At 36.5% G+C, this 24,132-nt stretch overlaps 1 protein-coding gene across 1 annotated transcript; it reads right to left on the bottom strand.

Annotated features, from left to right (window-relative positions):
• Window positions 1–13,508: 13,508 nt before the first annotated feature.
• Window positions 13,509–23,790, bottom strand: SNX24 (sorting nexin 24). The gene is made up of 4 exons (XM_008940895.1): window positions 23,755–23,790; window positions 23,592–23,675; window positions 18,886–18,990; window positions 13,509–13,646 (listed from the first exon to the last, which is right to left on the bottom strand). Exons 1-4 carry the CDS (start codon window positions 23,788–23,790, stop codon window positions 13,509–13,511), a joined length of 363 nt encoding a protein of 120 aa, XP_008939143.1.
• Window positions 23,791–24,132: the final 342 nt, after the last annotated feature.

Here is a 24,132-nt window from a genome sequence, read left to right as displayed (position 1 = left end):
CTTTAAATTACCTAAAATACTTTGTCTTAGAACAAACATTCCTATGCACTATTTACTGAAACCCCCTTCTATCTACATTTCACTAAAATCTGTCAAACCGTTAAAGATCTTGTTCATGCCAAAACTCTGCATTAAATACCCTTTCAAATAACTTTCAGAGAAAGCTCTCTTTGTCCCTCTTTCCACCCCATTAGAGCAGAGATCCAACAAGAAATTATCAAATTCTTTACTCATCAGTGAAAGGAACTGTTTGCATTTCCAGCATATCACAGCATGATCTTGTCTTGCTGAAGAGCTGACAGTCTTTACAAAAGTAGGAAAAAACATGTATAAATAAAAATTACAGCAGTTAAGAATCTGTGATGTTAAATTCTGAATGCTCTTTACAATCCTAAGTACTTGCTCACAGATTCAGTCTGCAGTGGGAATCAACGTTACCAGTAGTGCTATAACTATACAAAGTAACTGCTTTGCTCTGAAAGTGTACAAATCCTGCTTTTTGTCTGCATAAACAGCTAACAGAAGTTGCAACGTTTTCCCTTGTGGTTTGTGTTGTTTTTGGTTTTTTTTTTTTTTTTTTTTTTTTATTTTTTTTTTTTTTTTTTTTTTTTTTTTAATTTTTTAATTTAAAAAAAAAAAACAAACCAACAACAAAACAACCCCACAACAAACCCCAAGCTCCCCTGTTCTTCCTTTTTCACTCCTGCCATTCTGGCAAAAATCCTCACCTCTTTCAGAGAAACGAGCATGCCTTGTTACATGCTGCTCTGTAACTATAGGAGCAAATCGATAGCAGCTGAATGCCATCTGCTTCGGGCAGCAGAACAGCACCAAAAGTGTGAGCAATGCATCTTCCCTTATTGAAAGGTTATTTTATGCAAGTAAACAATTCATCGTCTTCTTGCACGCTTGATGCTCATTTACCACTTTTGATCAATAAAATATGCAAAACAACAAAAAAATTGAATCCTAAGAGTAGTTCTGATGCCAGCGTGATAGTTAATCAATACCAGGTCTCTGTTCAGAAAGGCAGGCAGTAGGGTAACTCCTTTATTGTATGAACCCAGGAAAAAGTGTGGAAATGTGTCTTGTTGCCTCTAAAATGCAATAAGAGAGGGAGAATACAAGTTTTAGCATGCAAATTGAAAAAATAATGAAACAGAAAGCACTATTTTAATTGTATTTCCCCCTCTCACTATGCAAATGGTGTTTAGGTCAGCTGGCCTGATCATTTGTTGCAAAGAATCTGCTGTTACCCATCGATAGAGCTACACTATCATTAACACAGATATTTGGTTAAATTGTCGACATATACAAGACATATTTCAGACAGCAGGCCAATCTGTCTCATTCTAAAGTTGCTCTACCTTATTAAGTCTTGGTTTTCAATGTATTTATGTTTCAGGTGAACTCAGTTTTTCTGTTAAAAACAAAATGCTATGGGAATTTCTTTTGCACAGTGTTTCTTTTAGGCAGACCACAAACTGCCTTATTACATTAAGCCTCCTGACAATTGATTCAAGTAGAATACTTCTCCCCCAACAAAGAAAGCTACATCATTTTTACAGATATTGCAGAGCAAAACCTCCAATCTAAACAGTTTCCTAATATAACAAATATATACTTGAAATAACAGTTGTTGCTCAGAAAGGGTCTCTCCTCTACTGAGCCATGTATCCTACTATTAAAAAACAGTTTAACTACTCTCTCATTTGAACGGCTGTTTCGCAGATTGCATCACAAAGATAAAGCACAAATTTAGGTGCACACTGTATGTCCTGATCTGCATTTAACATCGGACTTTTTAAAATTTGTTTTTCTTGCTTGTACCTAGAAACACAATTACTCAGGTATGTGGCTTTTGCTCACTTTTGGTTATTTGAACTGAAGAAAAGCTTTGCACACTTTTGTAAAATAGTATCTTATGAAGGGCTTCCGTTTTAGAGAACTATCAAGTACAAGACTTAAAAGAAAAACAAAACAAAAACAAACAAACAAACAAAACCCAACCAACCAACCAAAAAAATGTTTTTCTCTGTATTTGGAATGCAAAGACACTTCCCAATGTACTGTTCATGGACTTCCAGAAAAGATTTATGAAAGTGAAACCCAGCAATACTGAATAAAAATTAATTTCTCAATCAGACTAGAACAAAATGCTAACTTGCAGTAAAGCAGCAGCACTTAATACACAGGAGATACAGAAAATCTCTTGTTCACTGTTCAGTTCTCATAATTCTCACAAAAACAAGACAACTGGAAGAACTTATAGCTATAATTAAACTTATACAGAATTTTAAAGGATAATCAACAAACCACACATTTACACATACGAAAAAAGACCTCTGACCAGCCAATGAAAACTATTGACTGTAAGATATATTTGAGCTTTGGGCTTATTCAAATCTGTGAATTAGAGGCAGATCCGTGAGCAACAGTTCAAAATTTTTCTCTTATAACCTTATAAGCCCGCTAACATTTATAGTTATAACAGGCAGCTGCCCCTTTTATTAACGAGGCTTGGATCAAGCTCCTTCTGTATGCCTTCTTAAAAAATGCTCATGAGTTTATATGAACTCCAATACATGGTTTGATCACTTTTATAGAAGCTGAAATAATTTTGATCAAATTAATAATACAGAACATAGCAGTGAAAGTGCAGTAGCTTTGAGTCAATGACCCAACTAGCAGCAAGGGTATAATTTAAAGTCAGAAATTTCCAGTGCATGCACTGTTAGCCACAGTGAACCTGTTACAGCTCTAAAGGGAATTGTTTGCCTCTTATTAGATTTTCTACAGCACAGCCATAAGTGATAAATGTACTGCTGTACTCACTGTCAAGTTAATCAATGCTGCCAAAGTTTTGTTGACCTAACAGTAATCCATAAAGTGAGCGGCATTTTCTCTATCCCTATGACATCTTGGTCCTCGGTGGGGATACAAATCTTACAACAGCTTCTTAAAAAAAAAAAAAAAAGAAAAGAAAAAAACAAATCAAAGCAGGGGGAAGAAAGGTATTTTCAAAATTCTGTCTTTAAATTAGAAGACTGTGAGAATTCCTTGCTCCTCTGAAAAATTGCTTCAAAATGAAGGCCGCACAATGTATTCAGTTTGATGGTTAAAATATTACAAATGGATAACTTCAGAGAGGATAAAGCCTTGCCTACTAACGAGAAGATAAAAAAACAGCTTCAAGAGTCTTCCAAGGAAACAGTTATGAACACGATTTACTTGTGACTATAGATTAGTGCACTGGTTCAAACAGAGCACCGTGCAGCAATTCTGAAGACAGTAACGTGAAAACAATAATAAAAAATCACCGCCAATAAAACTTGTCTATTGCTGCATCTGGCTGTGATTCACAGTCCATGAGAGGCATCACCACTGAAAAGAAGAAAAAGTCAGGAAACAATCCCTGGTAGAATGAGCTGCTCTATAAACAAACTGCTGCCATGCTCTCACAAGCAATTATAGACATATGAAATATGAATTGCCATTGATTTTTCTTCTAGAGGTCACTCTGCTCCATGTTTTACGCACTCTAGGCATTTATTTGGGTGGCAAACTGACAAGTTTTTACAGAATTAACAGAGCAATGTAATCCTTGCTCAATTGCAGGTACTTCATTATGATTCTGTTTCTTGACACTTGTCCCTCCCAAAACTCACTAGCAAGGGAGTCCTTGATAAAGGTGAGGAACAAGGCAATTACTTTTGAAAAGAGACATCCTAACTTGGTCAGCAAATGTTTATTTACTTCCTATGCGCCAATGGCAGACAAACAGTGATAGTCAGAGGGCTGCATTTATCACATCATTGCAGCTCTGCAAATAATATTTGGATCTGGCTAAAAATCTCCACATTCTTCTTACTGAAAGAGGGATGACTTCTTCAGAAAGGAGAAACAAGATTGCAAGTTAGCCCCCTAACAGAAATAACATAGCTATCTAGATTTCTGCTAAAAATAATATTAAAATACTGCAAGAATGCCAAGGTGCTCTTTATAAAACTCATGGTTTTGATGTTATCTTCCTAATTAGCAATCTCTTGATGTTCCTTACTCAGCAACAGCAAAGTCCACAAATGAAGCTGAAACTGAGAACTGTGAATTAATGAATTATATATTCTGGCGTTTTTAGACAACAATCTTCTTTACTTCTATTATTCATTTTTGGAAGAAATATTTGTTCCCTGGGTTTCCCATGCAGGATGAATTTGCAAAAAGGCTGTGCTGCACCCTTCCTTCCCAGTGGCTCTTCTGTTCCCAAAGGCTCTGGTTTACCTTACAAGTAAGCCTTGATATCTGAAACTAAGGTTAAACTGTTATTTTCAGTCACATTTCCTGGTGTCTCAATAAAGGGACTGAATACTACTATTATACTGTGGCAAAGAGAGCTTAATCAGACTCTAGACTTCATAGTAAAGGAAAGAGAATATGCCATCAATGCAAGTACATCTGGCAAAGTGGTGCCCTGAAATCAAAGCAGATGTGGATATAGTATAAGGGTTCGGAAAGGATTTATAGTAGAATTGAAGTCTAAAAAAACCCCCTTGCATTCTTTGCTGGCTGGACAGAGAGGTGCCCCTCAACATACGACCATTAGGAGACAACACTATAACTATACATAAATTGAATAAACCATTCAAGGGGATAAAATGAAATCTTAAAGAAAAAAAAAAAAAAAAAAAAAAAAAAAAAAGAGAAAAAGTCAGAATGTGGGTAGTGACATATAAAGTTGAAAGAATCTTTTGTAGATATAAAAATGGTAACATGCTGGCTATAACTGGTAAATAATCTACAGGGAAAATAATTTACATGTCTCCATCCATCCATATCTCAGCATCAACCAATGTTCTGATGGTGGACTTCCCTCTGACCTCCTTAGTGAATAACACCACTTTGTAAAATTGGGAAAAAGATAAGTGATCAAACTACAAAAAGACCACAATATCCCATGGTAACTTACTCTTGCAGTACCTGTCCTCATCATTCTGCCATTTAAAACTGGATAAGTAATTAAGGTTGCATGTTTAAACTTGTCTGAATTTGTTTATTAAAAAAATCCACCTGTACAGCAGGTAAGCACTATTTGTATGGCACATAAATATGTCATTACAAAAAAGCAAAGTGCTTCCTAACCCTGAAGTTAACACAACTGCTGCTGTTCAAAACTACCAGCATGTATCAGTGCATGACCTTGACTGTATCTAAACACACACAGAAACACCTGATGGGATAATGTAGAGACAATTGCCTAAGTGCTGGTAGCTGTAAGACTGTTGATTGTGAATCCTGTGCATGGTCTTTGCTCCTCTGTAATCTCCTGTTGCTTTCCAAGTGCTTTTTAAATGTTACATTAGGAACCTTCCTCACTGGGCTAGGTGAGAGAGAGCTAGATCTCACGCTGCAAAGTGTATTTGGAGATCTGGATGCCCTGACATCCAGAGAAACTGGGAGAAGTTTCACTCATCTGACTTCCTCCTGCTTTCTTGGTGACGTTATGAACATTTTCCAGAAGCCAATATTGCAGTGAGTCTGCTCAGAAAACCACAGTGACTCAGAATACAGCCATCATCTCCTAGTGACTTGCCAGCAAGGACATACAGAAAAAAAGACTCTAAATAAGCTGTGTTCAAAGTGCTATATCTGTTGCAGCATGTGTATTACCATCAGTTCATGAGTTGATAAGACACCGTACTATAACAGTTATCAATGCTGTATTTCCCTACTGATGATGATATCCTGAAAATAAAAAAAAGATGCTCAAAAATGGAGGATGAACTCCCCCAGTCAGATACACATAACTGGAATGACATTTTCTCAGAATGTTTTATTGGGAAAGTTATCGCTGACCTTTTCATTTTCCTAGAATAGACATACCCAGTAGGTTACAACAGCATAAGAAATAAGATTTTTATCTAACCATTTTAAAACCGTAATTCTACAAGAGCAGACTCCAGCCACATCAGTGCTGTAAAGGCCAGGGATGCACCACACAAACTGCTTTTCTAAGGCAGCAGTTTTAAAAGCTGTGGCAGCTGGTATATTTGTGCTGTCAGTTTGTGAGTGATGCCACGACGCGCAGCAGCAATACAACTTACCTAGTCAAAGTACTTCTCTAAAAACTGACTTAGGAATTAGTCTGTTTAGTGTGCAGTAGTCTATGCGTATCCCCTGCCACACTCTTGATGGAGAACATTACTCCACATTACTGCATACAGCCATATAGACACAAGTATCAACAACTGAACCAACATGCAATACTCTCTTTGAACATGCTAATAGTCAAGGCCTATAAATTTATTTCAAAGTCTAAGGTGATAGAGAGGCTTTCTCCTCATGTCGATGCACTCATTCTCAAGAGGTAAAAGGCTGACACTCAGGCAGAGCATCCAGGTGGTTTTCCCATGGTTTGTCATCACAGGAAATATCCAGAGAGGTCACATGGAGAATGATGGTTATGCTCTGTGGGTCAATACCATTTGGCATGCACAGACAGCAAGAAGAAAGAAACACCCTCAAAAATATCCAGATACATGTCATTAGGGACACCCACCTGTATTAATGAGGAATCACATTCCAATGTGCCAGGCTTAAGTGTCTACCGAACAAGGGTTACTTGTTATTAACATAAGCAAACCACCCTGAGAGATTACCATGTCTACCAGACAGTAAAAACCCACAAATGCTATAGTACAAGCAGGGTTTTCTTGAGCTTTAGAGCCAACTGGAGTAAATCCTATGACTGGCTCTGCATTGTATAATCTGTGATTTTCCCATGTCTCTTCTTTCCTGCAGCACGTTGAAGGAGAAATATACACAGCAAAGGTGTTAGATGCAGTGTGACATTCCCATAACAGAGGTCTTGACAAGAAATGGCTTTTAGTGCTTTTGTTGCAAGGAGAAACAAACCAAGTCTAATTTCTTTATCACAGATAAAACTTTCCTTTGTGCTTAGTGGCTACTCTCAAGTCTATTTTGTTGCATCCGTGCTTCTTATTGCTTCACATAAAATTTGCATTCATTGATAACGTTGGCTTACTCTGACTGTTATACTGAGCTTTGAACTAACTGCTCTCAATTAATCTGTTCCACTCTTTGATAGCTTATTTATCAGATTGGGAAAGATAGATTTAATGGTGCTTGCTGGAAACAAGTTCTTTAATTGGAAATACCAGAGTGTTTAGCTCACTTCGTGCTCTAGCAATTAAGGACAATTTGGAAAAGCGTTTTTCCCGCTACTATTGTCTCCTTGATTAGATATCCAAAGAAGCAGACAAAACAAATGACAATACCACCTACCAATATTGGTTCAAATAAAAGCCCAGCAGCCAAATTACTTACTATGAGAAATGTGAACCATCCCCATCAATTCCAATGCTGTGTTACATTCATTTTGCTGTATCTTTGCCTCCCAAGTAGGTAAATGGCAAAATTTCTTTCAAAATGCATAGCTATATGCCTGCCTCTATACAATTATCCTGTTCCACAAATAAGCCAAATCAACAGAAGAAATTATTTTTCTTGATTAAGCTCCTACATTTCTCTTGGGATGAAACAAAACAAACAATTAATCTTTCCTTATTTGTTCTCAGAAGAACCTGCATCCCTTAAATGTACGATAACCAGGGAACCTGTGGCAGGCAGTCGGCAGCAATTAGGCTTGTGCTGAAAATGAATGGACTCGAGTCAGAATGCCTAATCTGCTGAGAGTTTCTACAGGAGGGCAAGGTTAGACCAGGAAAATTCCCTCGCTGTGGAAATACTGTTAAAAATTACCACTTGACTTCAGCATAATTAACAAGGTTTGGGAATTTATATGAACTGAGTAATTGAAAAGAATTAGCAAGAGATATATACATTAATCTTCACCAGTTACAACATGCCTAATGAAATTAAAGGTTCTCCTTCTACTTCACACTTTGTTTCTGCAAACTTTTTTCATCTACAGAAGAAAAAGTATATTAAAGACAATGATAGTTATGAGAAATAACAACATCACAAAACTAAATTTTTATATCAATACTTCTCAAAGCTTTTCTTATATATAATTCATAGTATTTATCATAAGAAACTCTTTGAAAGTTTCTTATTTTAATGTCCGTGTTTTTAAAGTCAACAAGAAAACTCCATATGAGAATTACAAATTTAAGCATCGTTCAGTAATATGCACTTGTTTGTAAATACACCTGCGCTTGAAATCCAAGTCTGTCTCAGTCAAGACATGCTACAAAAAACACTTTCAGTAAAATGATGGCTTTTACAGTTAGCTTAATCTCTATTATATTTTAATTACAGAGACAATAAGCAGGTGAAAAGAAAAAACAAAGGCAAGCAATGCTTATGTGTGAGGAGACAGATAACGTTAGCAGAAGATAACAAGCATTTGTTATTCTCCTAGGCTACATACGAGCACAGGACCTTCTCCCCTTAGTTCACTCTGAAATCCTTCAACATATCCTTCAGAAAGGAGGTGTGCAAGATTGCACAAAAGCCAAGAAAGGGGAACACACACAAGGGAATTATATCTAATGCAGGAAAGCCCAATTTACTGCAGGACCAAAGGAGAAGGCTCAGTGACCACCTTCCCACAACCTGAGGAAGACCAGTTGTCTCCTTCTCTGCTTACCTCTCTCAGCTACTGATGGCCTAGCTCTTGCCTCTTGCCAAAGCAGCTGTTCTTGAAAAGAATTTTTCCTTTCCTGTGCTCTTCCCTTGCAATACCTTTAAAGCAGGAGCTCAAGAATTACTGCTTATTTAATTCAGTATCTTTCCCGTAAACCTTGTGATTAGTTCCACAGTTGGGTTTTTCTGGTTTGTTTTTAAGTGATCCAAACAACATGAAATAAAAACATTGAAGTTACTATGGCACATCTCAGAAGGAGGAATTGTCCGCTTAAGTTTACCAAACTTCAATTCAGCTTCCTTATGTTTAAGTATTTATTTTATTTTGGATGGTATTAAGTTGTTCAGCATATATTCAATATTTCATTTTTTTCCCCTCACCTCCAAAAATGGCCTGTGTACAAATCCAAATCCCGCTTTAAAGGCAAAATTATTCACTTCTTAAAGAACTTCTTTTCCCAGCCCTCATGTGCAGTTTATAAATGCATAAAGAATATTAATGACTGGCCTTCAGTCATACAAAGAATGTAGACAAAAGAATACTATCAGATTGCATAAAGGCAATGACTTGGCAGACCTAGGTCTAAGCTACATGTTAATTTAGCACTGTACACTATGGTACAACCGTAACAGAAAACAGCACGAGGCACTGCACGTCCAATAATAAAACACTTTTTTTGCTAGAAAATAAGTTTTCCCTTTCATTGGCAATTCATTAAGTAACTTTATAGATTAATTTTGAAGAAAAAGCCCTGACAACTTAGGTTGCTTTGAAAGTACAATTTAAAAAAGCGATAGTCATTTCTACACCAAAGGAAAAAAAAAAGAATTAGCTTATGTAAAAGAAAACAGAGTAGGAAATGAAAATGTTTTTAAAATGCTGTAGTTTGATTAAAAAGATCCAGGAAGCTATGTCTTTCTACTACACATAGGTGGTGATAATAAAGCCTCTTTGCAGGAGTAGTAGCTTCCTCCTTCCTTCCTTTACTATAACGGACAAAAATAGTTTGACCTAATTTCCTCCCCACCAAAGAAGGTCCAGCAAATCCATTCAATATTTATTAAGGAAAAAGAAAACTTAACACCTACACATCCAACAGGAGTTGCCTTCAGGATAAGGAAGGTGACCATTTATTCTTTCATCCTGGCTAAACAAAATAAGTGTCTCACACTCTTTATTGCCCTAGACAGAACTATGACTGTTAGAACAATTGGACATCAGCAAACTATTGTGACTATAGCAGTGCACCAGGATTCGAGTTTTAATATCCTTAGTTCTGCTTTAACAGGCTGTGACACCTCAGGCAAAGAATTTTTTTTTTTTTTTTCTCCTTCATCTTAAAATATCTTAGCAGTTATTCTGATTCGTATGCAGGTCATGAAAGACACCATTTCTCACTATATAGAAACCTACTGTTAGTACAGTTTGATGTTCATCTTCACTTGGATGAAAGTATATGATACAATAGCATTATGACATACAGCATAACGAAAAGAGAATGAGCACTTAGACATGGTTTCTAAACCTGTCATGACTTCTAATGTAGATTCTGCTTTTAACTGAGTAAAAATGATTTTGATCAGCTCCAACATGTGAGAGTTAAACAAGAGAGAAGTTCATGCTGCACAATTCTATACAGCAAAACCGAATAGATTCTGAAGATGAAGAAAAAAGTATTAATCATAAACCATAGCATAGCACCACCTCAAAAGCAAGAAGTGTAACTGCTAAAATATAAACCAGGTAATTTTCCTAACCACGCTTGAAAAATGCTTGAAATATTTCTGCAGGAAACACCTCTGCAAACTGACACTCTTAATAAATGGCTCTCCTTTAAATTATCTATAGAATTATTTTGCTTTCCTGTTTTGTCTTGCTTTCTGCCTTCTCTTAACAAATATGCAATCCTGCTTGTGTCAAGCACACTTCTTTAGAATCCACAGCCATCTAAAACCAGCTAGGTATCTGCACCACAAAAGAAACATGTATGCACAAGAGAATCTTAAAAAAGCTGGTTGTAGCAATGATGGATTTAAGTTATTAACCGATCAAAAAAAGATGGATGGTGGTCTGCTTTTCTTAATCTACATCATCATCTAGATCTATTTAAAGATACGTAGTACACTAACAAACTTAGTTAAGGTTTCGATAAAATCAGTAGAATAATCTGCCCTGTTACATTGAGACTGTATCGATCAATAAAATCACTTGTACTAGGAAAGTACTGTTAAGTACTGACAATCCCAGCCATTAATATTATTTAACACTCTGCTTACAGCCTTTAATGAGGACAAAGAACATTTTGTCTTTTTATACTTATCATACCATTGCTTTTAGAGCTCCTTACAGGTACAGTTCAACCTTGATTACTGCAGACTAAATGGAGTTAAGAGAAGGAAGACACTGAATAATTTTGGATAATGGGGAGAATGTTCAATGTGATTAATAGATGTGGGTGATTCAACACACGTTCCAGCAAAACATCAGTTAAATGTTATTTCACTGGATCCCACTTTTACTTGCAACTTCCTAATGCTAGATTCATTCTTACCAGTGTATTCACCTGCATTTAAAACAAAACTGGTTTTCAAAAACAGCAATCAGGAAGATAAGCATCTCTTCTGGACTTGATGGGAATTGTTTTGGGTTTGTTTTGTTTTGTTTTCTGCAAATAAACCAATTTGGTCTTAAATTAGATAGAAATAGATCCCAACAGCAAATGTGTACATAGGACAAAGGGAAGGACTGTCTCTGCAGAAATCTTAGTGGTGGTTAATGAATGACACAAGGAAGTCAATGTGATTTCTGTCCACCTCCTCCTCTCAGATATGGGGAATGGTTAAACAGAAGCCTTATGGGGAAAAAAATTGCAGGTCAGGCAAGCACAGAGTAAGGTGGAGAACAACACATATAGGCCTACATTTTGAAGAAGGGAAAAAAAAAGTTTTATAGCTTAAAATGTCTTTCTCTGAGTTCAGCTTTTAAATATACAGCCAATTACTTCCCGTGTGTCAAGTATTTGGTCTTAAAAGGCATTACCTTTTACAAGAGGCTCTGCACCGTTGCATCTGAACTGCATACCTCTTCATTATATCAATATGATGCAACCACAACTTCTCAGCCATATGATTCATCCTTCTTTCTTTTAAGAATAGTGTTTGTGATACATATAGTTCTCAGTTCACGAAAATATGTTAATGTTTAATCAAATCTAACAACAAGCTGAAACACAAGTATGTGTTTAAAGACTGTGTAAGAAATATTGTCATAATGATTCAGAACAAAGGTCCATTTAGCATTGTATCCTTACAGTTATCTTCAAAAATAGCTGTAAATGGATACCAAGGAAGAGTATGAATAAGCAAGACTAACATATGAGACACTTTCCTTCAATATTCTAGCAGCACTGAAAGTTAGTTCTAGCTTGAGGGCCTTCCAGGCCTGATATAAACCATTCTTCTACGAACCTCTCCAATATTCCCTTGGATTAATTTAAAATTTTGCATTCACAACACCCTTCAGCAAAGACACACAGGTATACAACAATAACTAAATGCTTCATGTAGAATGCATTTTTGAGAATGTAAAGGAAGAACAATTGTAATGAATATTAAAATTGGCAGTGTGGATAAATGTGATGAATGTGAACTGCATAGAAATAAAATTTGAATAGCTGAACAATCACTGAACAGTTCTAAGATCATTTTGCCATTACATTCCCAAAATTAAATAGCAACCAACCTGATTTATTTTTATTGGGCAAAAGCAACGTCTCATAAAAGTGCCCATATCACATACAGAGATCTCAATATTCCTAAACAGTCTCAACGCTACTACTTAAAAAATGCCTACCTTTACAGACATTATACTTTTTTTCTTCTTTAACATTGATAATGTAAGATCAATGAGTGTTCCACTTACAAAGCACTCACAGATTACTTCTGACCCTGGAGAACCATGCCAGCTTCAACCAACCCACAAACCAAGATTGTCTTTATATGAAATCCTATGGGACCATGTGACATTTTTTCCTACACTTCACAAAGAAAAAAAAGTGAAAAATCCTGTGCACTACCAAGGATTTGTTTTCCCCACTTTCTCATCCTACTCCAGCCAAGACAGCTCTGAGGCAGTACACAGCTACAGTAACAGAGGAGGAGTACTGGGCTATTGAAAGGCAAAGTTCTAACCAGTGCACAATGTGGAGTACTTGCAGAATAGCATGAGGAGTCTAGATGGCCTTTCTTAGAGAAGAGATCTCTTCACTTGAGGATGGACAAGGTTATAAATGACTGAGTTCACATTCCTCCTTGTTAGAATAGCAAGAGGCCAAGAGAAATTGAATCAGTTAAGCAGTGAAGAACTAATGAAACTTCCCGCTAGGTGATGGAAAAATCTTTCTGTGCACAATTAGATAAAAAAACCCTGAGAAATCAAATTATCTCACTCCCTAGAACGATAACAAAAAGGGGCAATGACTGACACTCAAAGAAAGCAGAAGATTCTTATCCTCAGTTGTAATATGAAACGCTGTATTTGCTCTGAAATGCTCTGCAACAGTTTCCAAATCAACAAAAAGATCCTTTCAGTGTTCTGTTTTTTTTTTTTTTTGACTGAATCTAAAACTTTTATGAAACAACAACACATAACCAGATCAACTTAAAAGAGGGTAGTTCAAAAGCTCTTAGAATACAATTAGAATTGATGACTGAAATAATAACTTTTTTTTTTGGGAGGGGGCAGGGGGGCTAAGGAAGGTTTTTTAATCCTTCTACCTAGATTTACTGGTTTGTTCATATACATTGTCCAGTCAAAAAAATCTATTTATTTATTTATTTAAACTTTACCACAAAGAATTTAGTATCAACAATTACTGAAGTAATTAAAGAAAACCACCATGGCCCACGAAGAAGTGACACCTTGGGCCAAATTTTCTGTAAGACAGTTTTCCTTCTGCAGTCACTATCTGCAGAACTAGCTCATTTGTTTTTAGTTTTTGCAGTTGCTGTTGAACTGTTCCCTAAAAAAAGAAGAAAAAGGCAATATAATGATGGGTAATTTTCTCTTTTATATTTCTGATGAACTTACTCATAAAGCAACTACATATTATTCATCATTCCATCCACTGTTTTCCTAACTCCACCCTGCTGGAAACTAAGACAGTGAAGGAATATAGGAACAGATTCTACTTTCTTAAGAGCAAAATCATAACAGATACAGTTTTATTTATCTTTTTCAGGAAGGACTGGTAGTTAAAATATTTTTAGAGAATTGCATTTTGAAGAATACTGAAATATAGGTCAAAGTGCTTCTCAGATTCCAGATTATTTCCTTAAATGGAAAACAAATCTCTTGTCCAGTTTCATAAACTCCATAATTCATTTTGAAGATTTGGATTCCTGAAATTGCTGGAATGTTGAAGTTCATCAAGTCTTCAAGCCTCACAGCCAAGCAGCACTTTAACCAGTCTTATCTCCAGGAATCAGGACTGTACTCTTTGTAAAAAGTTCAAGAGTAAATAAAAGGCAAATATGTTTTCTTGACCTCAGCCAAGAGAGAAATATTAGCTCTACATATTAACTCTGGTTAGAGACATATGTACCTACAGACCCTACATACATACACAGCAGTTCAGAAGGTTTACAGCCCTCTGGTTTTTATTAGAGTCTTTCTTGCCAGTCACAAGAAGAATTTCTTCAGGTCACCCAGACCACAAGAAATCAGTTAGTATCCTCAAGCTCATAAAAAACATAGGCCTCCTCCAAAATCTCTCTCCACAACTGAATCATTTCACTGAAGACTAGCAGCAGCTACAGAGTCTCATGCTGAGGAGTGGGTGCTACTTCACAGCAAATTCTGTTAATGATGCCTGTTATCTTGTTGGACTGATGATATCAGCAAAGAATGAGATCTCTTCTGTCCAAGGGGGCTAGAAAATATCTATTCCATTGAACTTTAAAAGGCAGGCCTGTCAAAGGGCAAGTCCCAGAGGCAGAGAGACTGGATGGCAATAACATCCAGTGTCATCTTATTGGGACAAGGATATGACCTAACTCCAAATCAGTAGAGAGCAGGTGGCAAGATCAAATTCTTCCCCATTACCAATTCACTGGAAACAAGCTCCATAAAAACTGCTCCTCCAGAAGCACATAATATAAAATCTATTTGTAACAAATACTGATCAGATTGACAATGCAGCTGCAGCTGCTTCAATAACCAATTAGATAAGGTCTCTCACTGCTGCCCTTAGGAATCCCCACCACATCTTCGATGTCCAAAATAAAACCCCAACTACCTGCTCAGTTGACCCACCCATCCATGACTTCCTAAATTCATACACAACAAGAACTGTGCAGGAAAGAGCATTTGAGGTAATCTACATCTCCTTTAAATACACTTCCAAGGCAGACCATATGTCTTTATAGCTTTGTGATAAACAGCCAGTCCAAGGTGATACAGTTGATTAAAAAAACCAAACCACCACCACCAGAAGCTACAATGTTGATTAACAGTCTGCCCTTTCATCTTCCACATTTACCTTCACCTTCTGATATTTTCAAGCAAATATATTTCTCCAGGCTCACAAACGTATTATCAGGAATCACAGGTCCAGTTAGCAGTCCTTCTCACATCAGAGGCTCCCTACACAACAGCTACCTCAAACCTGTATCATCCACCTTTTCTCAACAGCAGCCTCTTCAGGAAACATATCAAGAGAAGCCATTTCATAACAATAAACAAGTCACAGCTAAGTGCAAACCTTGATGAAATCTCATATAACTGCCAGAGACATTTATGTCATCAATAGTATAATCCAATGTTTTATTTCACAAATTTTAAATCAAAACCACCTGAATTCTCATCTCATATTACAACCTACAAAATCAGATATACAAATGAATAACAATTAAGTCTGTACTTAGATCACACACTGACTGATTTAAGGTAACTCTTGGCTTACAGTCACCACAAGGTAATTAGAGCTGATTTAGTCCTCTTCTACTGTTGCTAACAGGCATTTTCTTATTTAGTGAAGGCTAAACCAGCTCAACTTATGTCCTGTGTGCTGTGGGTTAAGATCACACATAAAAACAGTTACCATGGATCAGCAGAAGTGCAGTAGTTTGTGGCTTGATACTGATTTGCTTGCGTGTTTGGGGCCACCCTCTGTCATTCACTTATCTCCACATCTGTTTCCTCATTAAAAAATTAAACATAATTCTTCTTTCCTCTTGTCAGTCAGTTGATTATTCTCAGTATTCACAAGGGCTCTGTATTATTATTATACATGCAGTTGAATTACTACACATGCCAGTGCCTACTAGTCAATTGTTCCCCGGTATTAAAAAGAAAAGTTGTAAATTCTAGTCAAACTTGTAAAATATGAAAGTCACCTAAAAATAATAGAGATAAATCATTCTTTCACAATTCCATGAAAATTGGTCTACTATAACAAGAAGTCCCCACTTAGCCTTTTGAAAAGAACAGCAAAATAATCCATCTGATGAATATTAGCTGACAGTGGATACTGATAAATTTTAGAAAATTGTGTCTCAGAATTTCATATTTGGTTTATTCCTAATTTTACTGTTCTTCAGAGAGATATAATGAAATGTTTCTGAGCTGTAGCCTATATGCTCCAAGAAACAATCTATGCTGAAGGGATTTAAGAGGGCAGTTTCAGGATGAAAAGGTCACAAGGAAGTAACAAGGTACTGGCAACAGCAGCACCATCCAGCTCAGATGGGAATTTCTTGCTTTCTTTACTACATGATGCAGACTGATTCTATTCTAATTTCATGTCATTATTTTTATCTGCACTTAACTATAGAAGACTAAATAATTAAAATTATATGAAGAACCCAGTATGATTAGATCATGTCAGACTCAGTTCTGTATCTGACTGCTGTCTTCATGGCATGTTACTGCTTGCCTATATGGGTTTTTAAAGTGCAATAATGTGAAATTAATATGTTTTGCATAAAACAAATTATTTGAATGTAACATCTGTGTAAATACTCAGTCTCTGTAAGAGATTCTGCCTTGTTTTGAAAAAAACAGTTAATGACTACCATGCCTCCATAATTCTTAGCCAGCTGCACAAACAGCTGAATACTAGTACTACCTCTAACTAGTGATGTTAGTAGCCAAACTGCTCTTACCGATTGATTCTCATTAGTACTACCCAAAAATATGCTTGCAATATTTTATGTACATGGTGTTAAATTAAAAATTGATCATGTTTTCTGAAATTGCAGCACATTCTACACCGTGATTTGGAAAATGCTTGGCACTATCAGAAAACTTCTAGTAACTGCAGTGCCTTAATATGAACTAGTAATTGTCTAAAATCAAGCTTTCATTATTTTAAAAGTTAACATTTCGCTGATTATTAGTACTGCTTTCCTTTAGCAGAAACAGAAATTAATGACTTTGACAAGAATAATAATGACTTTCATTCTTGTTTTAATTTAGTGTGCATATTAATACGGATATAATTCAGAGACCTGTCATGTTTTAATCAATGATGTTCAGCAACCCCTTCCAGCCTAAACCACTGCATGTTCCTGTGATAGCCAACGGTGACAGAAGAGGGAAAAAGTTAATGAAATGGTCAGGACTGCACAAGAACAAGAGTTGACTGACTCTTCCAGTAGGGGGAGATATTCTTTTAAAGTTTATCAGCAATTAAAAAGGACTGACCAATTTACCCCTGTATCTTTTAAACAAAATCCACCTCATAAGAGAAATTGGTACATGTATGTGCGTGCCATAGTAGTGATACTCTCCAAAAGATAGTTCCATGAAAATCAGAAATAAAATTAAAAATCACAGCAAATGGCTTTAAGAGAAAAACATACTGATGATGGAGCAAGCTGTGATGATAGCCATCAAAACCAAAAAAGCCCTAGTCCTTTACAAAACCAAAGTCTCTCCAACACAAGTATTTTTCACATTCACAATAAATGCAATTTTTACATGTCAAAGGTACAACGGAGCAAGAAGGAAAAAAGGATTAAATTTTTGAATTGAACAATACTAACTAACTAAAAATAAAAAATAAAAATCAATTATGTTGCCTGCAATCTTCCTGATGTCTTAGGACAGATTCTGAGCTGTGTTTTCCTCCTTAGTTCCAAATTTCTTTTTAAAAGTTTAATGTCAGAAATAATACTGTTTCATGTCACACTATAACTGTTCTCCTCCTTGAGCAGTTTTCCTTTACAAACCTTCCTGAGAATCAGGGAGGTTACTGAGTGGTGCAGGTTACCATCTGTTTTCCATGAATGCAGCTAACTGTCCATTATGTTGCAGATCACTGTTCTTCCAGTTGTGCAACTGCAACTGTGGATGATGACATAAATCAGGTATCTGAAATTTTTACTACTCTGACCTGAGTAAAAATAGAATACTCTCACTCTTGCCTTACCCTCAAAACAAGTACCTTTTGGCTCAGATAATTTCTATAATCTCCTTCAATAAAACAGGACTTGCATCAGTATATAGGTATACTCAACTGGGAACATGCACAGGAATAACTTAATCTGGCTTTGTCACCAGAAAAATGGCTATGAAACTACACCACAGGGCATTCTTAAAGCAATCATGGTGAGAGCAGAAATTCTTTTTATTAAAAAGGCTGGGATTCATCACTGGTATATTTAGACGTCTATGTATCTGAGTCATTCATGAAGACTCCTTTTGCAGTCCGTAGCAAAATCAGAACCCAACTAGGTAGAATTAAGGACTTGAAATGCAAGCCTTCACACTGACTAAAATGAATATGGGGTGACAAATGCCCATTTCAATTAGGTGAACAATTCAGATACAGGCATGTACGGTAAAGGGATATGAATTTGATGAACTGATTCTTCCCTAGTCTGTCTAAATAGGGGGGAGTTAAATAAAGCCTCCTTGTGTCTCTTCCGCAACGCTCTTCATTGATATGATCAGAACAACTGTGGAAAGAACATTATTTTCACCATTTTAGGCACAGGCAAGTGAGGTTCTAGTAGGTTTGCCGAAGTCAGTCAGCAGCTTTTGCCAGCATCAGGAAAAAAGTACAAGAGAGTCTGGATTTTTAGCTGCTAGCCTTGCTAAATGAACAGAAATCGTCACCACTAGTAAGTATCCACCTCATTTCCCACCTCTAAAATTGCCTGAGTAAAACACTCCGTTTCATACTTTCAAATGCTTTTTTACTACCACTCTAAGAAGGGATGCTGTTTTTACTTTCACTGTGCTGAGGGGAGACTTACCTGCAAGTACAACTCCAAGCCTTGCCGTCGCTGCTCTAGAACCTTGGGGACCCAGTTTCTCACATGCTTTGAAGGGATCTCTGGAGTTCTTATGAACTTCTTGAGCTGCAAACAAAAAGAATGCAGGCAAAAACAAAGTATAATAGCATCCTTTTGAAGTAAACATGTTTATGTTAGAGATGAGGCAGTACAGGTAAAATAACCACACACAAAGGACAAGAGCACAGCAACGAAGCTACTCACCCTCAGCAACTTTATCACTTAAGTAACAGCAGATTTCATACCTACAGGTTGCAGCTAAAAATATCCACATCCATCTGCCCTGGACAGTGCAGAGGAACCCTACCAACCATTTGCTGTGACTAACAGCCTTAAAACAAAATCGCAATATCAGCACGAGAATACTTGAAGTGAGTTCCCTACTAGTCAAGTTGGGATGATGCCTCACAATGTCACTGCGACGTACCCACATATCACCTTGTGTGGTGTGGTGACAAAACACCACGACAACTGCTAACTCCAGATATAGACAACTACGAACAGGTGGGAAAAGTACAGGGAGGAGAGCTAACTATTTCTCTGGAGAGCTGGCAATCAAAAGAGCAAAATGTCTGTGCTCTTAAATTACACCAACGGATTGACAGTTGTGTTAGAATCTGAAGCAGAGAAATAGCAAGATTGTCACTGATTATATTTCCAAGACAGCTCTGTAACTATTCCGTTAAAGATTCCCACAGGAAAGCTTTTATAGATACATACAGAAACCTGCATACGCATACACATGACTGCATACAGAGAGACAGAAACAGACACATGAACAACACTAAGAATCCTCTCGCTGGAGCAACGTATTTTTTCAAACCTCCAAAATATTAATGTTTCCCTCAAAACTACGGAGCAAAAATAATAACTTAGACTACGGCATTAATAGAAGTTGGCATTAGACATCCTTTCTGATGGATCTTGCCTCTGAGTAAATTCAAGGCAAGAAATGCAAGGAAAGAAACTCAAAATTGACTTTGACATGCGTACCCATGGGAGACTGAGAATTTACATTTCATCTTTGAGCTTGCTGAGATGTCACTATAGGAAAAAGCAGTGCCAACATATCAACGTCTCTGTGGTCACAAGAAACGAAGCTGCAGCAAGGAAAACACAATTGCTCTGGAAACATTTGGCAACTTCCTTATTTTTTCAACAGTGTTAAATTACAATTAAATGTGAAGTGAGAAAAACAAGCCACCAGAACAAAACTCCAAACACAAGTACTTTTATCAACTGATCATAAAGCTAGAACATAACCTCCCTTTTTTTCCTCTAAAATTGGTTAAGAATGCTGAAGAAGTTACGGTCACGGCTGTTGTGAACTATGACAACCCCTGCGGATGAGTAACAAATGAGGAGAATGCTCCAGATGAGGGGAGACAACTCTGAAACAATGCAAGCGTCCACCAAGGCCCAGATGCTTACAAGAGAAATGCTCTGTGGCTGGTACCTCAGCTGATGTTTAACAATCTTTTTGTGCTCTGTGGCCCTGCTACATAAAGCATCCAAAACGCAACTGCTTAAATGGGCAAGCACAGGTACTATGTGTAGGTATAAAGCACAGGCTATACAGATGTACAAGGAACGAATAAGCCCATTTTCTTATGCTTACAATAATCCAATAATATATTTCAAGAAATAATTATTACAATGCCAAAGAATATGAAGCAAATCTATGTATGTGTTAGCTACATTGCTTCAGACCTGTCCCTACACAATACAGATTTATCTGAGGACGATCACTGTCTGTAATAACCTTCCTGTCCATAACACTGACACAATGTAGTCTCTATTTCTTGCATGACTAAAAGATGACTCAAGTTATCAAGTAAAGAATTATTTGTTCAAGTGTGAAAAGTCAATATGATCTACAGTGTTTTAATTCTAAAATTATAAATAACTATAATGATAAATATCTTTCTAAACAAGATGTCAAGAACTTAAGACTCTTTAAGATTTCACTGCAGTAGTATTAACACTGTACTGTCACCTTCTAGTGTTCTGGTGCATGAAAAGAACTACCAATATTTAAAAATACCAGGGAAAAAAAATAAAAAAAAATAATTTGGGAAAAATATAAATAAATGTATTTTTAACTATGTTACACACAGAGGAAAAATTTAATTTTAAAAAGCTCTACATATAAGAAAAATAAAATTTTCCTCAGCCTTGAATACCATACTGTAATGTGAATGGTGCATAGCTTGAAAGGTGTCTTTTGCTCTTCATGACCAGGCAAATTATAATGGCCTACGCAGACTATTTCAAAAAAGCCAATAGCAGTGGATGATTTCTACCAAGGGCATAATTTGTGCTCCCAGTGTACCACGGCAGCCAGATTGCAGAGGAAGTGGGGCTTTACTTTTTTACACAAGTGGGATGTTGTAAAGGTTAAGCTTGGGAAGCAAATTCAGCCATGTTCTTGGAAATGGCTTAGTTATAAAAAACAAAACAAAAGAAAACACAAAATTAATTAAAAAATTAATTGGCATTCTGATGAATGTACAAAGTCCTATATGAGCTACTGAGTCCTTCTTCTTCCATACAATGCCAGTGGAGCATGTCTTTCTCCACCAAAAGGTACAATCTCCATTTAAGCTTCTATTCCCATTTTCTATCACAGCTGCCCACTACAGAAACTATTTCTTCTGCTCAGTAAGACTTCTCCAACAGTGAGAGCATTTTGAATAGGTAGTATATCTAAAGATACATTTTCAATTGCTGGTACTCAGCTTAGAGTGAAACTGACCTTTTAAATTAAAGTGGAAGAGAGGAACAAAAAAATACCCTATCAGCATGCCAAAAGCAAACTCGTATCTGCACCTGATTATAAATAGCGCCACAGGACGTGAATAAACTGTTCACAAAGAACATTTCAGATATATGTTCAAAATATTCTTCTCCAGCAAAAACTGTTCAAATTTACACTCTACTTTTTTTAAAAAGATTTTCTGCTCTAACACAAAACAGAGAAGAAAGGAAGAAACTTCACACTGCATTACCAGAGAATGCTTTCTCCAGGGTTTCTGTAACACTGAAAGCACCAAGAAAGGTTCAGAGCATGAACTGTTCAAGCACGTTTACTAAGATTTTACTACAACTTCAAAAACTAAACCGAGAGAGATTGTGGCCAAAATATGTTGTGCGTTTTCTATCTGTACAGGGAACAAACAAGAAAACGTCACCAAGAACTTTTCAGAGTAACACAAAGAGGCAGCAAGCAGATGAGGAGTCAGACAAATGAAATTGAAGAGTGATGAAAAGTTTCTGGTTAAAATAGCTGTTTTTCAGATCTGTTTATTTTGCTGCTGTTTCTGGAGAGAGAGAGAGAGAGAGAGAGAGAAAGGGACTATCGTTTATGTTTTTGGTTTTTTTTTTCTGGTGTTCTAAGGAGAAATCTCTGCAAACAGAGTTACTGCAGAGGAAGGAGTATACAAGGAGACAAATTTGAGAGTGAGACTGAAGTCATTAATGACTTTTGCATGGAGTAATAGTGCAACTCCATAAATTACAATGAAATTAGACAACAACAAAGAGAAGAAGAAAAAGCAAAGACATTCAGTGCTCCTCAGTCTTATATAATACTGATACACTTTGAGCTGCCCCTCTCCTGAGTCAGAGGACCACAAGTGTGGGAACAGTGATTTTCCATCTGAGGACACTGAAATTGTAAGGGACCAGCTGTATCAGCAGAATGTTCACAAGTCCATGAGCCCGATGGGATTAATGCAAGTACTGAAGGAGCTAGTGCATGTTATTGCAGGACCCCTCTCTACTATCTAACTAAAAGTCTTGAGTGTCTGGGGAGGTCCTTACTGCCTGGAAGCTAGCCACTGTTAATCCCATCTACAAAAAGGGCATGAGGGTAGACCCAGGGAAATACAGACCTGTTATTCTAACCTAAGTTCCTGGAAAAATCATGGAAAAGACTATAAGGTATAGTACTGAATAGCATTTGAACCACAACTGGGGCGAGAAGCAAAAAGGCAGGAAATACTAGCACATCTTCATCATGGTGCAGTAAAGCAAAATATATTCTTGTTTTCTTGAGTTTTGATGGCCAACACACAGATGTGTCAATAGTTGCCTTTGGTTGACCCAAGTTTGCTTATATCTGTACACTATATAAGACTGACAAAATCCATCCTATCTGCCACCAGGATAATGCTTTTTCTAAGCCAATATCTCATTCATTTTATGAACAGCAGCAGAGCAAAATGGTCTACTAATTTTTTTTCATGTCTAGTTTCCTGGTGTATACAAGTTGTTTTCTCAGCCTTACATACAGCAGGTTAGCAACACAACTTACTGAACTAACAAATTACTTGCCTGATCAGATGAAAACCAAACCTGTGTTTATTTGCTAAAGGAATGAGTCTTATTTTGTCATTTCACTGGAATAAAAAATATATTATATACAGCAGTTTTGCAATACAGCACATAAACAATAATCAAAAAGGAGAGTTACTAATATCTGAGAAGTCATCATCCCCTTCCAAAAAACAGAGTAGGAACTAAACTTAGTTGGGAACTCATTTCCAGAGATATCAATCACAAGATGTATTTAAGATAAACCATATACAGTAACAATTTCAAGGGAGACAAAAACATCACAACTAAGGCAAAACAAAGTTAGACCTTATAAAGAAAGAGATCATTACCTTTTTATGAAGTGCATGGAATTCACTATATCTCTTCTCCACAAAATGTTTCCTTCCATTCATTAGCACTTCTATTTTAAAGACCTGAAAAATAGAAATAATAAAAAGATTAATGTTACTTGCACAAACAGTTATGTGACATGGCTGTGACTGCACACTTTACCAGGATCATTCCAGTAGGTGGTCCTGAAAAAACCATGATGACTCATGAGGTGCAGTATAACAGTGATTAATGAGAAGCATGGCTGAATCTTCTGTTAAGTTTGCTCAACAAACATACAAAAAGACAAGTTAGGCTTGGACTGTACACAGTACATTAAAAATTAAGCATTAAAATATTCCCTTTCAGGAATATTTAATACATTTTGAAATAGTTAAAAAAGAAATATTTTTAAAAAGATAAGAAAAAGATAAAATAAATAAGGATTCATTCCTTTTCTCTCCTACAATACAGCATCCTAACAGACCCATGTCTATACATGGAAAAGGAGAAATAAATGAAATCACTGTATTATAGGTTAATTTCCTTCTAACCTAGAAA

Source organism: Merops nubicus, unplaced genomic scaffold, assembly GCF_000691845.1.
Source record: "Merops nubicus isolate BGI_N331 unplaced genomic scaffold, ASM69184v1 scaffold9185, whole genome shotgun sequence".
Classification (NCBI taxonomy): domain Eukaryota; kingdom Metazoa; phylum Chordata; class Aves; order Coraciiformes; family Meropidae; genus Merops; species Merops nubicus.
Note: the sequence above shows the minus strand (reverse complement) of the source record. Positions and strands in the feature narration are given on the sequence as shown.

Bases quoted from the DNA above. Each gene is read 5' to 3' on its own strand.
- SNX24 (XM_008940895.1), bottom strand. From the start codon at position 23,790: ATGGTTTTTTCAGGACCACCTACTGGAATGATCCTG. The intron at 23,676-23,754 runs GTAAAGTGTGCA...TCTATTTTTCAG, and splicing joins CACCTACTGGAATGATCCTG to GTCTTTAAAATAGAAGTGCT. The intron at 13,647-18,885 runs GTAAGTCTCCCC...TTCTTTTTTTAG, and splicing joins GCTTGGAGTTGTACTTGCAG to GGAACAGTTCAACAGCAACT.